Genomic DNA, 18,697 nt, shown 5'->3' with positions numbered 1-18,697 from the left:
TTTCATTTCCAAACACCCAACTGGAAATGCTTCTCTTTTCCCTTTCATGGTTAATCCCAGGATATAGTTCTCCAGTGGTAGGGAGATCAGTCTCTGTTTTGATTGCCCAAGCCTGCACCCGAGGGGCCACAAAGCTCTGAGTGACACTAGGAGAGATACTTACAAACACTGGTTTGAAATCTAGAGGGTTATGTCAAGAGCCAACTGGGGAGGAAAATGAAACCAAACCCAAATGGTACAAGGTCGTCGCGCACCAGCAGGCTGCTTCGGTAAATGCTGCTGTAACTTCCTAACTGAAGAATCGCTCCGAGCCCAACCTGGTCTCCAAACAGTTTGAGTCCAGGGTAACAACAACTGTAGAGGGAGAAAGGGAGATGAGTAAGAAGCTCAAGGCCTTTTTTCAAGTCATTTGCACTCTGTTCCATTCTAATGTCCTTCTATTTCAGAGCAGAGGATGTCTGCGGGAGTCAGTCACCAATTTTAGCTAAGTGAACCTGAGCCCAGGGGAGCCTCCTGGGAGAGCCCCTGCCTTCCCTTCCCATCCTTGGCTGCAAGTAACTCATTTTGTGTTTTTAATCGCAACATGGCCTGAGAATTGAAAAAGTCTTATAAAAGTTCGTTTAGTCCAGCTTCCCACCCCATCTAGACATCCCATCTCTGACAGAGACACACATCCTGCCTCTGTCTAAACGATTCCAGAAAAGGGAGAACATTACCTCAAAAGGCAACGGATTCTATCTTTTGAAAGTTTTCCCTTCTATTAATCCAAAATCTGCCTTCTTTTTTTTTTTTTTTTTTTTTAAGTAAACTCTACCTGGAATGTGGGGCTCAAACTTATGACCCCGAGATCAAGAGTTACATGCTCAACTGACTGAGCCAGCCAGGCATCCCCAAAATCTGCCTTCTTGAAGTTACCACCCTAAAGTCTTGAACCACCTATGGGGATAAGTCCCCTGGTGGATATCACTAGTCTGGCATCCTGGTCACACCATTGCTCCTGTCCTCTGACCAAGCTCCAATTGAAAATGCCCCTTTCAAAATGTCCCTCAGAATGAAAGCTGACACTCCAGACGTGGCCCAGTTGTGCAGAACGCACTGGGACGATTAACTTATTCTTCTGTGATTGAACTTTTGGAAATGCAGTCCAAGATTGCAGTAGCCTTTTTGGCAACCACATCTAGATTCTATTGCCTCCCGTTTAGCTTTGAGAAGAACCCACTGGGGCTTTTTCCCAGGAGAGCCACTGTTAAGCTCTGTCTTCCTGTCCTGCATGCATGTGATTTTTTTTTTTTTTTAACCCAAGGGCAAGATGTACTCAACTACAAAGTTTAAACCACTGTTTATTGATTACCCACTGTGTGCTCGCTGCTCTCCGTAGTAATTATTGATGCCTCCTAGAATCCCAGGAGGTGCTGTGCCCTTTGTCTTACAGCGCAGTGAGGCTGAAAGGGATGCCCCCGCCACCCCACAGATGACAGCACAGACCCAGCTCTCATTTAGGTCTGGATGGAGCCTCATGCTCTAAAAGCACTGCACATACTAGTTTTTAAAGATCTCTGAACCCTAATACTGACACCCATTGTATTTATAACCCTCAGTTTTGTGACATCTGCGAGTTGAACTTGCCTGCTTGGTCTTTGCATGGTTTTCCAAACTTCAGTGGTGAATCGACTACTCTAAAGCCACGTTTTCCAGCCTCTAGGGCGCAGAACCAATTTAGTGAGTCACAGCCAGCATTTAAAAAAAATGAAATAGAGTAGAAAAATACCCAAGCACATCACACAGAGTAACGTAGATTTTGTTTCAGGAAACTCAGTGCCTGAGCATAGGACAGGGAGGCGTGTGGGTGCGCGCATACTCAGTCTTTATGTAAATTGTTTTTATAACTGTGGTTCGTGGTCAGAATGCTTTGAACATCACTGCTGTAAAGGAAAAATGTTTTTGAGTCAACTTAGATTGTCTTCATTAGAATGCTGCAACCTTACTTAATTGTGCACAGAAATCTGTTTATCAACTCATTGATCTAGCTCCTATAAAATTAATTAACTACAAAAAAGCCAGTAAGAATCACATCAGCAACTTCCTTCTGGGAGGATGACACTTGATGGAACCCGTATCGCGGCTGTCAGCAGCAGCGTGCCACAGCCTCGACACCTCAGGCTCCCTGAGCTGCAGACGCCTACCCTGCAGCGTCTAGTGCAACACAGCCCTCCCACGCTTCTTAAGAGCCGTCATCCCTCACTTTGCACAAGTGTGTCGTGAATTAAATGTGCAGAATTAAGTTGTCTTAATTAGCCCACGCAGTTAGAGCGGCGCCACTTGGCACTGGTACAGTTGTGAAAACACACACAGGCCCCGAAACAGGCAAAGCCCAGTAAAGCAACAGTCACCCAGTGATCTCTATAGCATGCGTTCATTTTTAAAAGACCATCACAGTGAAAACACCGGAATAAAACATTCTGGTAGAAAAAGCACGGGCCTCCCAGGAGAAGCTGCCGACCCTTGCCCTGGGGCCCACCCCTGAGTTTGAGACACCCTGGTGGACCTTGCAGCAAACTCCCCAGGGTGTGTGGATCTCAGCCCTTTTAGGTAGAGGCACATTTAGCTTAGCCCCCAACCCAGACTATCCTGCCTGTGTTTTTGGTTTTGTTTTTGTTTTTTCCTTCTCGTTTATAACGATATTACGAAAATTTCAGTCAGATCCCTTGTTGAACTAAAACACACAGCAAAACACCCTTCTCTTGGTGTATCCATGCAAAACCCCAGGAAACAAGCATGACTCATTTTTTTTTGCAACCCTGTGCTTATTCCTTACGATCGCTGCTTCCTTACTGCAGTAATTGTAGCGTGCGGTCATCTGTTCTAGCATTTTGCCGAGGATCAGTGTCTGTATTATTGCAGGATCTCCTAATACGATTTTGCCTAGAGCTGCCCTCTGGCTTCTCATATACTTTGCGAGTGTGCCTGTAAAGTCTTACTCTGGAGTGCAGTTTGTGTGGCCCTAGGGCCTGGAAACCATTGAAGGCATCGGTCTTGCTGGCCCATCGTCTGTCCTGGGCTTAGTTCCTTCCCCTTGACTTTTTCTTTCCCTTCCCCTTACCTTTCCCGTGGAAGAATGACTCTCCGCCAGAGGCCAGCCTAGACGGAATGGTTTGAGTAGTTGCCCTCTCTCCATGACTTCAGTCCTCTTCCCAGGAGATCAGGGGGCTCACTGCCTTCTCCAGTCTCCAGACTAATAACCTGGTTTCTGTACTTCCTGAAAGCTACTTTCCAGAGGTTCAAGGTACAAGTCTTACTGCCCAGTGGCCTTCTCCTTAGTGACTTATGAACTACAAGATGGCATAGATTCTTTGACCCAATTCTCATGATTTCCACTTTACTTATATTTCTCTTAGATCGGATTTAAGTTCAGAGTATTGATTCCCTTTGTTACTTCCTCAGCGTTCTTTAGTTTTCTTTATTTAAAATTAAAAAAAGCACAATAGAGTATATTCATTGTGGGAACATGAGAAAATCCAGGAAAACAAGGAGAAAAATTCTGAGTCAAATGAAATTCTACCACCAAGGGATAATGGCCTTTAACATTTCAGCATTTTTAAAGACTTTTCGTGCTGTACTCCTATTTAGAAATATAACACATTTAACAAAAATAGAGTTTACTCTGTTTTCATTCTTTTTGTTATATTCAGTCATTAGTTCTAGTCTTGGTGACACCTTTGGGGCCATACCTACTATCCTATATAAATTTGCTTAAAGCAGTTCCCCATGTGCTGAAAATCCATACCTGGGCCGTTGTGCCTTTGTAATAAAGGCTGAGAATAAAGCACCTAAGGTTTCCTCATGGAGCAGGCGTGTCCTTGTAGAGATCCTGGCTGAGGGATGCTTCTCTCCCAGGTTGGCTTGGCACCTGGCTATAGCAAGAGCGAGCAAGAAGCTTGGGTTAGAACTAGGGAGTTAGCTGCGGGGGAGGCGGGAGGGCGCCTCCAAATAGGGATTCCGATCTCGCTAGGGAGAGTCAGCAGTACCCTGTAGAGAGAGCTCCATTAGGTGACTGAAGCTGCTCTTGGTATAGTCTTGTATCGTCACGTTCTCCCAGGCTTTATGATGGCTGGAGACAGGACCAGCTGTCCTCACAGCCCCAGATGGCCAAGTTGGAGGAGAGGAAAGAAGGTCATCTACTAACGGGCACCTGGGTGGCTCAGTCATTTAAGCATCCAGTTTCAGCTGAGGTCATGATATCATGGTCAGTGATTTCGAGCCCCACGTCAGGCTCTGTGCTGACAGCCCAGAGCCTGGAGCCAGCTTCAGATTGTGTGTCTCCCTCTCTCTGCTCCTTCCCCACTCACACTCTTTCTCTGTCTCTCAAAAATTAATAAAGTTTTTTGTTGTTTTTTTTTTTTTTTTAAAGAAAGGTATAGGGTTGCTAATCTTGAATGGGGAGATGTGAGGAAAGGTTAACATCTCTTGGAGAAGCAGCAGCAAAGAGGCGAAAAGAGTGTCTGAGCCAGTGGGCTTGGGTTCTGTTCCGGCATCTTGTGCATTGTTCTGTCTCTTCCCTTCCAGCAGGTCCACAGACCAGCATGGCTGCCACTGCCGCTGTCAGTCCCAGTGACTACCTGCAGCCCGCCGCCTCCACCACCCAGGTGAGTGGGCAGTGGCTTCTGAGGGTTGGGGCTGCATCGGCCTGGAAGCACTCCCGGAAGCCGACATTAAACCACAGCCAAAAGCTCTGTACTGGCTAGGATACGAGACCCAGGAAGGTTCGGTTGTCCGCTTTCTCTGAACTAAGAAGCCAGGGCTGCTTACCTATGATGGCACGGTTGAGCCGAGGGAAAAGCAGGGTTAAACTCAAGGTCCCTTCCACCAGACCCCCTGACCATAAAAGGGAAACAGAGGCTGTGTCCCTACACAGAGGCTCTGTCCCTGTAGCCTCAAAAGAACAGCCCTCCCCACTTTACCAGAGTGTTTATTCTTCCTGTTGGCCCTCCCTTCTTACCCTCCCTCCCTTCCTCAGCCCTTCCTCAGTTGAGGAATCAGGGTCCCCTTCACCCCTGTGATGGGCCCATGGACTTCTGTCTAAGAGCTGAGGATGGCTCCATGAGCCCTGAGAAACAAGGATAGTGGGAAGTAAGGGTGTTAGTTTACCCTGCTATGGGGGCTTCTGGAGAGTTACTTCCTGAGGAAGGCATTGCCTATTCTTTCTCCCTGAGAGAAAGCAGAGCCAGCAGGGAGGGGGAAGATGCTGGCACCCTGTCTACCAAGGTGGCGAAGAGCCTGCCAGGGGCCACGAAGGGCAGAGGGTGGCTGGGCAGTGGGTTGACACCTCACTTTCTCTCCGCCTGTTCTCTCGCAGGATTCCCAGCCATCTCCTCTAGCCCTGCTTGCTGCAACATGTAGCAAAATTGGCCCTCCAGCTGTTGAAGCTGCGGTGACGCCTCCTGCTCCCCCCCAGCCCACGCCACGGAAACTCGTCCCCATCAAACCTGCCCCTCTCCCCCTCAGTCCTGGCAAGAATAGCTTTGGAATCTTGTCCTCCAAAGGAAACATCCTTCAGATTCAGGGGTCACAACTGAGTGCGTCCTATCCTGGGGGGCAGCTGGTGTTCGCTATCCAGAACCCCACTGTGATCAACAAAGGGACCCGGTCAAATGCCAATATCCAATACCAAGCGGTCCCTCAGATCCAGGCGAGCAATTCCCAGACCATCCAGGTACAGCCCAGTCTCACCAACCAGATCCAGATCATCCCCGGCACCAGCCAAGCCATCATCACCCCCTCACCGTCCAGTCACAAGCCTGTCCCCATCAAGCCAGCCCCCGTCCAGAAGTCAAGTACGACTACCACTCCTGTGCAGAGCGGCGCCAATGTGGTGAAGCTGACAGGTGGGGGCGGCAATGTGACGCTCACGCTGCCCGTCAACAACCTCGTGAACACCAGTGACTCCGGGGCCACCGCTCAGCTCCTCACGGAGAGCCCCCCCACACCACTGTCTAAGACTAACAAGAAAGCCCGGAAGAAGAGTCTGCCTGCCTCCCAGCCCCCTGTGGCTGTGGCTGAGCAGGTGGAGACGGTGCTGATCGAGACCACTGCGGACAACATCATCCAGGCAGGAAACAACCTGCTCATTGTTCAGAGCCCTGGTGGGGGCCAGCCAGCCGTGGTCCAGCAGGTCCAGGTGGTGCCCCCCAAGGCTGAGCAGCAGCAGGTGGTGCAGATCCCCCAGCAGGCCCTGCGGGTGGTGCAGGCGGCATCTGCCACCCTCCCCACCGTCCCCCAGAAGCCCTCCCAGAACTTTCAGATCCAGGCGGCTGAGCCGACGCCTACTCAGGTACCGCACTCACCCTCTGCACCTGCCTCCCTCTCCTTCACACTGAATGGCTGACACTCGTTCCCCCTGGGCTTGCTCTGGAAGATGGTGCTGATGCATTTCCCACTTTGACCTGAGTGCTAGGATTCAGCACCGTCTGGGGTGGGCAGGAAGTGGCCATTTGGGCCGGCAAATGGGCTCTCTTCAGTTCATAGGGCTACGTACAGCTCATCCTTAGAAATAAGCCGAGATGTCCCTATACCTATATTGTGGTCCAGTTTTTCTTTCAGGGAGTCTCTTTTGGAGGATGGGTAGGGGGCAGATATATACTTTTTAATTGTAAAGTTCGTTTTTTTTTTATTATGGAACTACATACTCAGAACGGTACAAGAATGAAACGAATTTCATTCAGAACCATAGAATTTGATGTAAAGCAAGAAAATTCTGGTCATTGTTAATGACAAGAAAAAAAATAGGGAGACACAGGCCAGCTTGATGGCAGGAACTCTTAGGCTAGATTCATCTGTGATGCTAAGAACTTCAACAAGAATGTTCTTATTGGGGGCTTTTATTAAGGTGGTGTATTACTCTGGAATCTCTTTGGCTCTGTGTGAGTTGGTTTTATTCTCTGTGTATGCCTACTAAGGGCCAGAGATGGTGCCTGTGCTGCAGATGGAGAACCTGGAACTCAGGGAAGTTAGGAAGTATCCAGTAGCTCATGGGGCATAGGTGACAAGAGCCAGGATTCAGCTTGAAGTTCTGACTTCAAACCCCACGCTCTTTTCTGCTTTTCACTTTGACTTGCTGGGTCTCAGTGGCAGGTGCTACAATTAAAATTGAGGACAAGGATTTTTTTTAATGCAAGAAAACAGCTCCTGCCATTGAGGAACTTATCATGCAGTTGTCTAGAGAGAGAGAACCAAGGCATCACCGTCAGTGAGAGTAGGGAGTTGTGTCCTCTTCCTGGGTGGAAAAGGAGTGCCCTTGAGTTTGACCTGTGGACATGGGAGTCACACAGGAGGAAATCTGAGGTCTGCCTTACAGTGCCTCCTCCCTTCTGGCACATTCTGTATTGTCAAGTGATTTTCTTTAAACTGTTTAATTTACTTATTATAATATCTATGAGGTTTCATCATCAGATCTGCCATACAGAGGAACTGAGGTGATACCCGCTCAGGTGCACACATCCTTGGCAGTACCTCCCCTCCATTCCCTGAGGTCCCAGATCTTGAGATTGATGGAGGCAGGGCTTAAACCTAGGTCTTCCTAAGGACATAATCATGCAAATGTGCATAGATTTAACTACAATATTATTTTATTATTTTTAAAATATTTTTTAAAGTTTTAATTTTTTTTTTTTAATTTTTTTAACGTTTATTTAGTTTTGAGAGACAGAGAATGAGCAAGGGAGGAACAGAGAGAGAGGGAGACACAGAATCCAAAGCAGGCTCCAGGCTCTGAGCTGTCAGTACAGAGCCCGACGCGGGGCTTGAACACACAAACCATGAGATCATGACCTGAGCCGAAGTCAGTTGCTTAACCGACTGAGCCACCCAGATGCCCCAGTTTTAATTTATTTTTAAAAGAGCGAGAGAGCACGAGTGGGGAAGGGGTAGAAAGAGAGAGGGGGACAGAGGATCTGAAGTGGGCTCTGCTTTGCCAGCAGAGAGCCCAATGTGGGGCTCAGACTCACAAACCGTGAGATTGTGACCAGAGCCGAAATTGGATGCTTAACTGGCTGAGCCACCCAGGTGTCCCTACAACATTATTTTAAAGATAAAATAGTTTTCCAATATCCTCAGGTGCTGTATATTATACCACTAATTCTCTGTTAACTGTAGATGTAGGCAGTTTCCAGTCTTCTAGCTAAATAAATTCCTAAAAGTGGGGCAAAGGATATGGACATTTTTTTAAAAAGGCATTATATTCTGATTCAGACATGGGCAGTTCACGGTCAAATCTGGCCCACCCATCTGCTTTCATAAATAAAGTTTAATTAGAAAGCAGACATGTCCATTTGTGCTGCATTTGCACTACAAGGCAGAGACCTCATCATGACCTACAGAGTTTAAAATATTTAGTATCTGCCCTTTACAGAAAAAGTTTGCTGACCCTTGCTCTATTTTATGAACAAAAAATGTTCTAGTAACAGAAACTTCAGATACACGGAAAATAGCAATTAATGTGCAAAAGGGGCACATATGAGAAAATTGGGGATGAGAACTGTGTATTCATTAAGAGATGCTTTAAGGTTTGTTTCTTTGCTTTTAACTGAGAAACACAGTCTCAGATAACCCAGGAATTTAAAAATAGCACTAATCAAAATCCCAGCAGGACTTTTTTAACAAATAACTTTTTGCCCCTGAATCATTTGAGTGTAAGTTGCCACCACAATCCCTGTCACTTCCAAATGTTTTATAGAAAGGGTCTCATTATTACATGCAAGGACATTCTACATAATGACAGTACAACCATCACACCTAGGAAATTAGCAAAGAAACATGCTAGCATCTAGTTTAGAGGCTCCACTCAGGTCTCAGCACTTGTCCCGATAATTCCGTTATGGCAAAAGAGTCTTCCCACGTAGTTGGGAACTACATGCATGTAGTTGTCATGTCTCCTTAGCCTCTTTCGGTCTGGAACAGTTCTCCGTCTTAACTTGATGTTCGTGACCTTGACATTTTTTTTTAATGTTTATTTATTTTTGAGAGAGGGAGAAAGAGGGCGCACAAATGGGGGAGGAACAGAGAGAGAGGAGATGCAGAATCAGAAGCAGGCTCCAGGCTCCGAGCTGTCAGCACAGAGCCCGATGTGGGGCTCGAACTCACGAACCATGGGATCACGGCCTGAGCTGAAGTCAGCTGCTTAAATGACTGAGCCACCCAGGCGCCCCTAATTTTAATTAAAAAATATATATATTTTTTAATTTTGAGGGGGGAGGGGCAGAGAAAGAAGGAGACACAGAATCCAAAACAGGCTCCAGGCTCTGAGCTGTCAGCACAGAACCTGACACAGGGCTCGAACTCACAAACTGCGAGATCATGACCTGAGCCGAAGTCGGATGTTCAACGGACTGAGCTACCCAGGTGCCACAATCTTGACACTTTTGAAGGCTACAGGCCAGTTATTTGTAGAATGTTCCTCAGTTTAGGTTTGTGTGATGTTTCCTCATGACCTCTGGGCTGTGCTTTTTTTTTTTTTTTTTTTTTTTTTTGCAGAAATACAGAAGTGATGCTGTGTTCTCACCATATCCTAAAAAGGGTGCATGATTTCAATTTGTCTCCCTACTGGTGACAATTAAAGTAGCAAATATGTTCACCAGATTTCTGCACTTTTTTTTCTTTGTAGTGAAGTAGTATTAAGAGGAAGATACTTTGAGATTATGTAAATATCCCATTCCTCATCAGACTTTTGCCCACTTGTTTTAGTATCTTTTATTAGAAGAGATTTTCTTAAAATTAATGTTTTATTTTAGAAGAGGTTATATTTACAGAAACGTTGTAAAGGTAGTGCAGAGAGTGTCTGTTTACCTCTCACTTGTTTCCCCCAGTGTTAAACATCATACATTACCAGGGACATTTGTCAAAACTAAGAAACCGACATTGTACAAGACTGTTACCTAACTCCAAACTTGATTTGGATGTCACCAGTCTTGCCATTTTTGTCCGCCTTCTGTTCCAGGATCCAGTCCACATACCATGTTGCACTTAGTGGGCACATCTCCCTGGGCCCCTCAGGTGATAGCTTCTTGGTCATTATTTTCCATGATCTTGACAGTCTTGAGGTGTATTGGTCAGGTATCCTACAGAATGCCCCCAGTCTGGGGTTATAGGTTTTTGGAAAGAATACTACAGAGGTGAGATGGCCCTCTAATCACATTATATGAGGAGTATATGATGTCCATATGCCATCCTGATGATGTCATGTCCCTGATGTTAACCTCTGTCGCTGGTTAAGGTCGCGTTTGCTAGGTCTCTTCATTGAAGTTACTACTTTTCCCATTCTCTGTTCTTTTTTGTTTTTAAATTGATTTACTTATTTTGACAGAGAGAGAGAGAGAGAGAGAGAGCGAGCGAGCATGTACGCACACAAGTGGGGGAGAGGCAGAGAGAGAGAGACAGAGAATCCCGAGCAGGCTCTGCACTGTCCATGCAGAGCCTGACGTGGGGCTAGAACTCACGAACTGTGAGATCATGACCTGAACCAATATCAAGAGATGGACACTTGGGGCACCTGGGTGGCTCAGCTGGTTAAGCCTCCGACTTCAGCTCAGGTCAATTCTCACAGTTCATGAATTCGAGCCCCACATCAGGCTCTGTGCTAACAGCTCGGAGCCTGCTTCAGATTCTGTGTTTCCCTCTCTCTCTCTTTCTCTCTCTCTGCCCCTTTCCTGCTCACGCTCTGTCTCTCTCAAAAATAAATACACATAAAAAAAGAGAGAGAGAGATAGACACTTAACCGACTGAGCCACCCAGGCGCCCCTCTCTGTTCTTTGGAAGGGAGTTGCTAAGTCCTAATATGGGAGTTGCCCATATTCATGGGCAAGAGTGGGGGTTAAGAATTAAGCTCTGCATCCTGGAAGAGAAAGTATCTACATAATAGTATTGGGAATTCTTCTATAAAGATGACTTTTTCTTCTTTATTTACTTATTCAATCATTTATTTTTAGCAGTAGAGGGATTCATGTATATCTATGTTATACTTTGGGTTATAATCCAGGACTGTGTTATTTATTTTGTTACTCACATTGGTCCCACCCTCGGCCATTTGGAGCTCTTTCGGGTTGGCCTCTGTATCCCCTGACATACTCCCATCCTTTTCTCTTTTAAATCAGCTGTAAATATTCGCATACTATGAAATTTACCCTTTTAAAGTGTACAACTCAGTAGGTTTTAGTATGTTCACAGAGTTGTGCAGCCATCCCCACTGTCTAGTTTTAGAACATTTTCATCATCCCCCCCAAAAGAAACCCTGTACCTTTAGTAGCCACTCCTCCTCTCCCCTTTCCCCCAACCCCGCTGGCGACCACTAATCCATTTTGTGTCTTTATGGAATCGTCTATTCTGGGTATTTCATTAAATGGAACCTTACAATAGGTGAGCTTTTGCGGTCGACTTGTTTCACTTAGTAATAATGTTTTCAGAGTCCATCCCTGTTGTAGCAGGTTTTTCATTCCTTGTATTTTCCTAGCCCCAGCCCTGGGGTGGACCATTCTTCCCAGGAGTCCTGGTTCTGATTGGAAATTGTGTCATTCTCTTCTCCATCTGTTTATTTATGTCAATAGGGACTATTAGGTTCCCATTTTATCCAGTGGGTTATAACCCATTAGTATTATTATTTTCATGTTCAGGTTTTCCCATATTTGGCCAATGGGAAACCCCTCAGGCTGGCTCCCGTGTCCTCTTCCCATGACACCACCATTCTTGTACCTTCGTACTTTCTGGTACAACAGGTGTTCCAAGGTCTTGCACTTTCCCTGCCCCCAAACCTGGAATCAGCTCTATCTCCAAGGAGCCCTGGTTCCTTTTAGTGGAGCATGAGTTTTAGAAGCTGAGACCTGGGTGCTGGGTGAGCTCATTATCCCTGGAGTATTGCTGCTCCCAGCCTCTTTCAGTGGACACAGCCAAGAAGTATACATAAGTATACATAAGTACATACGTACACATGTATGTAATACCTACATAGATAAAGATATGGACACGCACATACCTACATATATTATCACACATTTCTATCTCTGTTTCTCTATATTGAAACCCAAGAGTTTCCACCAGTACCTCCGATTCCTGTCCAGTGCCACACACTTTATTCTCGATTCTCCCTTTCCATATTTGTAACCATCTTCTGTGACAGAACCCTCGCTTCCATTAGCCTTAATATACCCCTTTCTGGATCACTGCCCCCTGGATTTCAGCTCTCCCATGTGGACAGGTGCCAGCTGGGGCTGCAACACCCGTGCCAGGCTGCTGTCATCACTGCCCCACAAATGCCCTCCTCGTCCCACTCACGCTCTAATGTGCATATTTTTAAGGCTTTTGATAGACCTTCCCACATTTCCCTCCAGTAGGCCCAGACCACCTCACAACTCCTGCTCCTGACGTAAGAGTGCCCGTTTCCCTGCTGTCTCACCAACAGCGAGCATATTTTATTTTTCCATCTTTGCCAATCTGAGGTGGAGGACAACTGTTCCTCATCGATCGTGCCTCCTAAGAGCTGTTTTCGTTTGGCGGTCATTCATGGTGCATCTTTTGTGAAGTTCCCATTTAGTTCCCTTCTAATTCTCTACTTCTGACGCTGGCGTTGTATCTTTCATGCTGAGGAAGTTCGGTGTTTGGTTTCCAATCAGTCGTCAGCATTTGCCACCTTAGTGTGGGGATGCCATCGACAGTGTGTGGATGTAGGTCTGGGCCGGCTGGGGAAGACTTGGGTGGGTGAAGAGGCACCCCCACTTCTCACTTGGGTGCGGAGGGATAACACTGTTCAAAGTGCAGGGGCCCAGTCTCTGCTGGGGCACTGACCCTTTTTCTCCGGCCCTTCCCAGGTCTACATCCGTACGCCTTCCGGTGAGGTGCAGACGGTCCTCGTCCAGGACAGCCCCCCAACAACAGCTGCAGCCACCTCCACCACCACCTGTAGCAGCCCTGCGTCCCGTGCTCCCCATCTGAGTGGGACCAGCAAAAAGCACTCGGCCGCAATTCTCCGGAAAGAGCGCCCCCTGCCAAAGATCGCCCCCGCTGGGAGCATCATCAGCCTGAACGCAGCCCAGCTGGCAGCAGCGGCCCAGGCCATGCAGACCATCAACATCAACGGTGTCCAGGTCCAGGGCGTGCCTGTCACCATCACCAACACCGGAGGTGAGAGTGGGCCCTTGGGCCAGGGTCTGGGCAGCAGGCCTGCTCGCCTCACCCCTGGGAGCCGTGGGCCAGCCCGGGGTTCCCAGGAACCACAGCGAGAATACCGCCCATCATTTGCCTGGTCCCTTCTAGCTTAAGAGCATGTCCACTTGGTCCTTACAGAAGTCCCTAGGAGATAGTTTTTGTTTTTTGGGTTTTTTTGTTTTTTTAAACGTTTGTTATTGAGAAACAGAGACACAGCATGAGCAGGGGAGGGGCAGAGAGAGGAGGAGACACAGAGTCTGAAGCAGGCTCCAGGCTCTGAGCTGTCAGCACAGAGCCCGATGCGGGGCTTGAAGTCATGAACCGTGAGATCATGACCCAAGCCGAAGTCGGACGCTCAACCGACTGAGCCACCCAGGTGCCCCTAGGAGATAGTTTAAGACGCGTTTTGGCCCCACCTGACAGCTGAAGACCTTGAATATGATGAAGAAATAAGACGTACTCAGGAAAGCTCTCCAGCTAACATACACATGCAAATTAGCATGGTACAGACCAGAGAGGGATGTTCAAGGGAGGTTCCAGGTAAAGGGACTTGAAAGAAGGCTCCTAAGAGGAGACAGCCTTGAGTTAACGGTTAGAAGGAAAGGAGGGAGCCTTTGGCAGTGGGAATGGCTTGCGCTACACTTCAGCTGGGTGGTAATACTTGGTAGTATTTACAGCGCCACGGCCCTTGCACGTAATCAAAGGAACATGGGAGCTACCTAGCAGAATGGTTCCTGGTGCTTTAGCTGGGTGTTCTTAATTTTTTGGTTAAAGTTTTTTAGAAATTTATTTATTTTGAGAGAGAGAGTATGTGAGTAGGGGAGGGGCAGAGAGAGAGAGGGAGAGAATCCCAAGCAGGCTCCATGCTCTCCATGCAGAGCTTGACGTGGGGGCTCGAACTCAAATGGTGAGATCATGGCCTGAGCCAAAATCAACAGTCAGTGGCTTAACCATCTGAGCCACCCAGGCGCCCCCTCGTTGAGTGTTCTTCAGCTGGGTGAGGAGCACTTTTCAAGCCAGTGGCAGTTCTCATCCTTAAATGAATTTATGTCATTCTGGTTTAGAGGCATAGGATTGAATCCACTCAGAGAGACACCACTGTTAGGTCAGTGACACTCCCCATGCTTTGAATGGCTTTATGCACGTTGCAGAGGACTTGATTTGTCCCGTTTCCGCACACTTATTAACAAAAATCCCTGGAGACGTCCCTGAGCGCAGAGTTGGTATCTCACAAGGGCCTGAGGTTGGAGGCGTTTCTGAAGAAACGCTCCAGGACCACTCAAGACAAGACCCTTCCCCACTGAGGTCACGTGGGCAGAGTCGGACACCGAACTCTGCCTGCGTAGTGTAGTGTTCAGGACACTGCCCTGGAGGCCGACTGCCTGGGTTCAGACGCAGCTTCTACCAATTATTACCTATGATCTTGATATGCCGTTGAGCCTCAGCCTCAACCATAAAAGAGGGATAACAGTCTCTAACTCAGGGGGTTATGAGGGTTAGATTAGTTAACACCTTTAAAGTCTCTAACGTGGTCTCTGGCACCTGACAGCCTCCCAAAAGTGTGAGCCGCTCCGATGATCATCTGTGTCGAGTGCAGCAGGGAAGAGGGGCGCCAGGCTTCGTGACCCTGAACCCTGCCCCCCTCTCGTCCACAGGGCAGCAGCAGCTGACGGTGCAGAACGTCTCCGGGAACAACCTGACCATCAGCGGGCTGAGCCCCACGCAGATCCAGCTACAGATGGAGCAGGCGCTGGCCGGAGAGGCCCAGCCCGGGGAGAAGCGGCGCCGCATGGCCTGCACGTGTCCCAACTGCAAGGACGGGGACAAGAGGTGATTCGAGGGGGAGGGGCCACGCCCCCAGCCCGCACGGACCCTGTTGCCCCGGCCCTTCTCCGGGACGCAGGTGGGAGAGGGGTGAGGTAGCAGCTGCCTGCCACCCGTCCCCCTCACCTTTCCTGTGCTCTCCGACCTGACCTCTCGTCCTCTCTCCGACCTGTCCTGCCTCCCTCTTCTACCCCCTCCCTTTCTCGGCTTCCCACCCCCTCCGTCCCCACCCTCAACCCAACTCCCAGGTCTGGAGAGCAGGGCAAGAAGAAGCACGTGTGCCACATCCCCGACTGTGGCAAGACCTTCCGCAAGACGTCCTTGCTGCGGGCTCACGTGCGCCTGCACACCGGCGAGCGGCCCTTTGTCTGCAACTGGTTCTTCTGTGGAAAGAGGTTCACACGGAGCGACGAGCTCCAGCGGCACGCCCGCACCCACACAGGTCTGTCCCCTCCCCTGCGGCACGCTCCGGGCCGCACGGGGTGCTTCCGGCCTCTCCCTCAGCCCACTCAGCGACATCGAGATTCCCGGCCGCGCTGAGTGAAAGCTACACTCTCACTTCTCGGGGGGTCCAGGCCTACCCAGGAAATTCTTTCAGGCCAGTCCTTTACTGTAGCGTTTGCCAGAGTGATGCCATTCACGTTAACGCAGCCTCAATGACGTCTGCCGTAGCTACACGGTTATTTATTTAACAAGCCCTGCTGTACCGTGCCAGCCACTGGACAGTGCGTGTTACCAATGAACTAACTTAATCCTTACAACGACTCTGTGGGGAGGGTTCTTTATTATGCCCATTTTACTGAGACATGGGGAGGTGGCCGGGTCACCAGGCCCTCTGGTTCCCAGGTCAAAATCTCTTTTTTTTTTTTTTTTTTTAAGTTATTTATTTTGAGAGCGCATGAACAGGGGAGGGGCAGAGAGAGGGAGAGAGAAAATCCTAAGCTGTCAGCGCAGAGCCCAACACAGGGCTCCAGCTCACGTCCCGTGAGATCATGACCTGAACCGAGATAGTTGGACACTTAACTGACTGAGCCCCCCAAGTCCACGGTCTAAATCACTGTCCCACACTGCCTCTGCTACTATCACTTTCCAAATGATTTTCCTCAGATTGTTTCACTGTTTTTACTCCTTTACGTCTAGTGCAATATTTTTGGCACCACAGGCTTGATAATAGTTACATATTTTAATGCGCTGGCAAATAAATGCAAAACTATAAAGTAGAACAGTGTTCGTCCAGCTACCACCTAACACTGTCGCGGGCATCTCCAGTGGCCCGCGGCACATGCTTCGAGAACCACTGCCAGAGCGAGTGTCTCCAGTGAGCAGACCCGTGGCGTGGGACTAGGGATGGGGCACGTGACCCGAAGCTACAGCCCCTGGCCAGCCACCCTCCCGGGGGGGAAGAGGAGTAAATATTCAGAATGGCAGCTGACAGGTCGGTGGGCAAGTGGGGTTTTTCCGCAAGTGGGTCAGTCACAGGGACAAAGATTAGAAGGAAGCAGGTGACAGCCCTACTTGGGAAGAGTCCTGGGTGCAGGTACAGGGACACAAGTACAGCATTTCAGGCAAGGGACAAGGGAGGGGAACAAAGTAGACTGGGAAGTGACGTCATGGGGGTGGAGGGAAATATGAGAAGTATGAGCTGCCGGAGGGTTTAGGTGAGTCGACCACAGGGAGCAAGCGTGTAGGCAGGAGGCGGGTAGGTTATGATGACAAGGCAACGCCAGCTTTACAGGGTGCCCCTCACACCTCACACGCATCCCCTCTTCCGGGCTGGGACAGCGTCCGCACGTGGGCTCTGAGTGACACGCATCTCGTCTTCCCAGGGGACAAACGCTTCGAGTGTGCCCAGTGTCAGAAGCGCTTCATGAGGAGCGACCATCTCACCAAGCATTACAAGACCCACCTGGTCACGAAGAACTTGTAAGGCCAACTGAGGCGGGAGGCCCTGAAGATACAGTCCCCCGTCTGTGTCCTGCCTGGGCCCCTGGTGGAAAGGAGGCTCCGGGTGCCCTGGGCCACCCTCAGCCCCTCCCTTCTGTTCTGTGACCGGTCCCATAGGAAGGGGCTCCGTCGCCCAGTGCTCACCTCCTTCTGAAGCCCCTTGGCTCTGCCCTGGCCCTTCCCTCTCACCTCGAGCTCCGGCCTGCCCAGACTGTGGACAGTGGCCGTGCCCAATGAGACGTTCTAAACCAGGACGAATGGGAACCCTTATTTCCAAAGGAAAAACATGAATTTCACTCCGTCGAGGAGCAAAGTGAGCCCCCCCCCCCGACCCCGCCCTCTCCCCCCAACACTGCCGGAGTCGCATTGTGCCATGCCCCTCTCTCTCCCGCCCCTCCCCGGCCCCGCCAGCCACCCAGGACGCCCCGGGACCCTGTCCCCAGGGCACGGCCGGCATCCACCTCCGGGGAGGCTCACGGGGCTGCCTCATGCCACATGCCACATGCCCAGCCCTGCCACCGCCCTCCTCCAGCACATTCCAACTTTCTATTTAAAAAGTCGAGCTATCCACTGATGCCCTCTTTTTCTATGGAGAACGTTGCCTTATACTCTACTTCAGATGATGAACACTGTGTATTGTGTGTGCTTTAAAGTTTTATTTAATTGCTCCCTTCTTCCTGTCCTCGTTACTTGCCTCCCCCACGCCTGCTTCAGTTGAGGGTTTGGGGGGCCATGAGGAGCGTCGGGGATTTTTCTCTCTCTAGCAGTTTTCTTTTCTAAAGGACACAGCGTTTCAACTTAAATCTGGATTCAGATGAAAACACCTCCACCTCCTGATCCTCTGCCCTCAACCCGCCCTGACCGGCCCCAGCCCTACTTGTGTATAGTGTATATTGTATAATAGACAATTGTGTCTACTACATGTTTAAAAACATATTGCTTGTTATTTTTGAGGCTTTTAAATTAAACAAAAATCCAACTTTATTTTTAGTTGTAACTGCTTGAGGTATGTTTTATGAATTAAGTGACAGATTTGTTATCCTTTATTAACGATGTACTTTGTTGGTCAGCACTGGGCTGACAAAAATTTTCTCTTGCTAATAAATTTAGTTGCCTGAGGCAAAATCTGCAACTTGGCAGGTGCAGCTTCTTTGATCTTTTACCACAGAGAGCTTGGGGGGCGGCGGGGGGGCCTCCAGAGGAGGGAGCCCTGGCTTCTCACAGCAGTCCACGCTGGGACCCAGGCAGGACCTGCCCTCCCGGCCTGAGCAAATCCAGGCCGCAGCCTGAAAGGGACCGCGGCCACACGGACCTCCTAGCGTTGGCATGCAGCCCAACAGCAGCCGGGTGGGACCTCGGGGCAGGGCCTAGTGTAGGTGTTCCCGCTTCCAGAAGCCAGCTTTGCGGGAATCAAAGCTGGCACGCTCGGCCTGCAGACTCGAGTCACAGCAATGCCTTCCTTATCAGCGGGCGAGTTCCTTCCACTCCCCCGTCTCGAGAGGAAGGCTTTGGCCTCAGAACCTGTTAGTAGGAACTGTTACTCTGGGGGAGAGAGCTTAGTCCCTGGGGATCTTGGCTTTGTCCCTTCCCAGAGGCTAAAGGGTCTGGAGAAAAGGCAATTTCTTAAGGGCCAAGATCCCTTTCCAGGGCTGGGACCCCAGCTTTACTCAAGAGAGGACCCTGGCCACACATTCCATTTTTCCTCTGTTCCCCGCCCCAGCACCCCAGAGAGGACAGCGGGTTG

General features: G+C 49.3%; 1 protein-coding gene across 6 annotated transcripts in view; it reads left to right on the top strand.

Moving 5' to 3' along the window:
* SP2 (Sp2 transcription factor) overlaps window positions 1–18,085 on the top strand; it is a 30,427-nt gene extending 12,342 nt beyond the window's left edge. For 3 of the 6 annotated variants that reach the window (XM_053212871.1, XM_027033954.2, XM_027033955.2), the window contains exons 2-7: window positions 4,567–4,643; window positions 5,354–6,328; window positions 12,849–13,161; window positions 14,841–15,015; window positions 15,258–15,451; window positions 16,836–18,085. In XM_053212871.1, coding sequence (XP_053068846.1) covers window positions 4,581–4,643; window positions 5,354–6,328; window positions 12,849–13,161; window positions 14,841–15,015; window positions 15,258–15,451; window positions 16,836–16,936 — 1,821 coding nt within the window. In that variant the 5' untranslated portion in view covers window positions 4,567–4,580 and the 3' untranslated portion in view covers window positions 16,937–18,085. Of the gene's footprint in view, window positions 1–4,563; window positions 4,644–5,353; window positions 6,329–12,848; window positions 13,162–14,840; window positions 15,016–15,257; window positions 15,452–16,835 lie in introns of all 6 variants that reach the window. The other 3 variants (XM_053212870.1, XM_027033953.2, XM_027033957.2) reach the window with 1 other exon arrangement.
* The last annotated feature ends 612 nt before the right edge of the window (window positions 18,086–18,697 follow it).

Source organism: Acinonyx jubatus, chromosome E1 (assembly GCF_027475565.1).
Source record: "Acinonyx jubatus isolate Ajub_Pintada_27869175 chromosome E1, VMU_Ajub_asm_v1.0, whole genome shotgun sequence".
Taxonomy (NCBI): domain Eukaryota; kingdom Metazoa; phylum Chordata; class Mammalia; order Carnivora; family Felidae; genus Acinonyx; species Acinonyx jubatus.
This window is presented reverse-complemented; position numbering and strand designations above follow the sequence as displayed.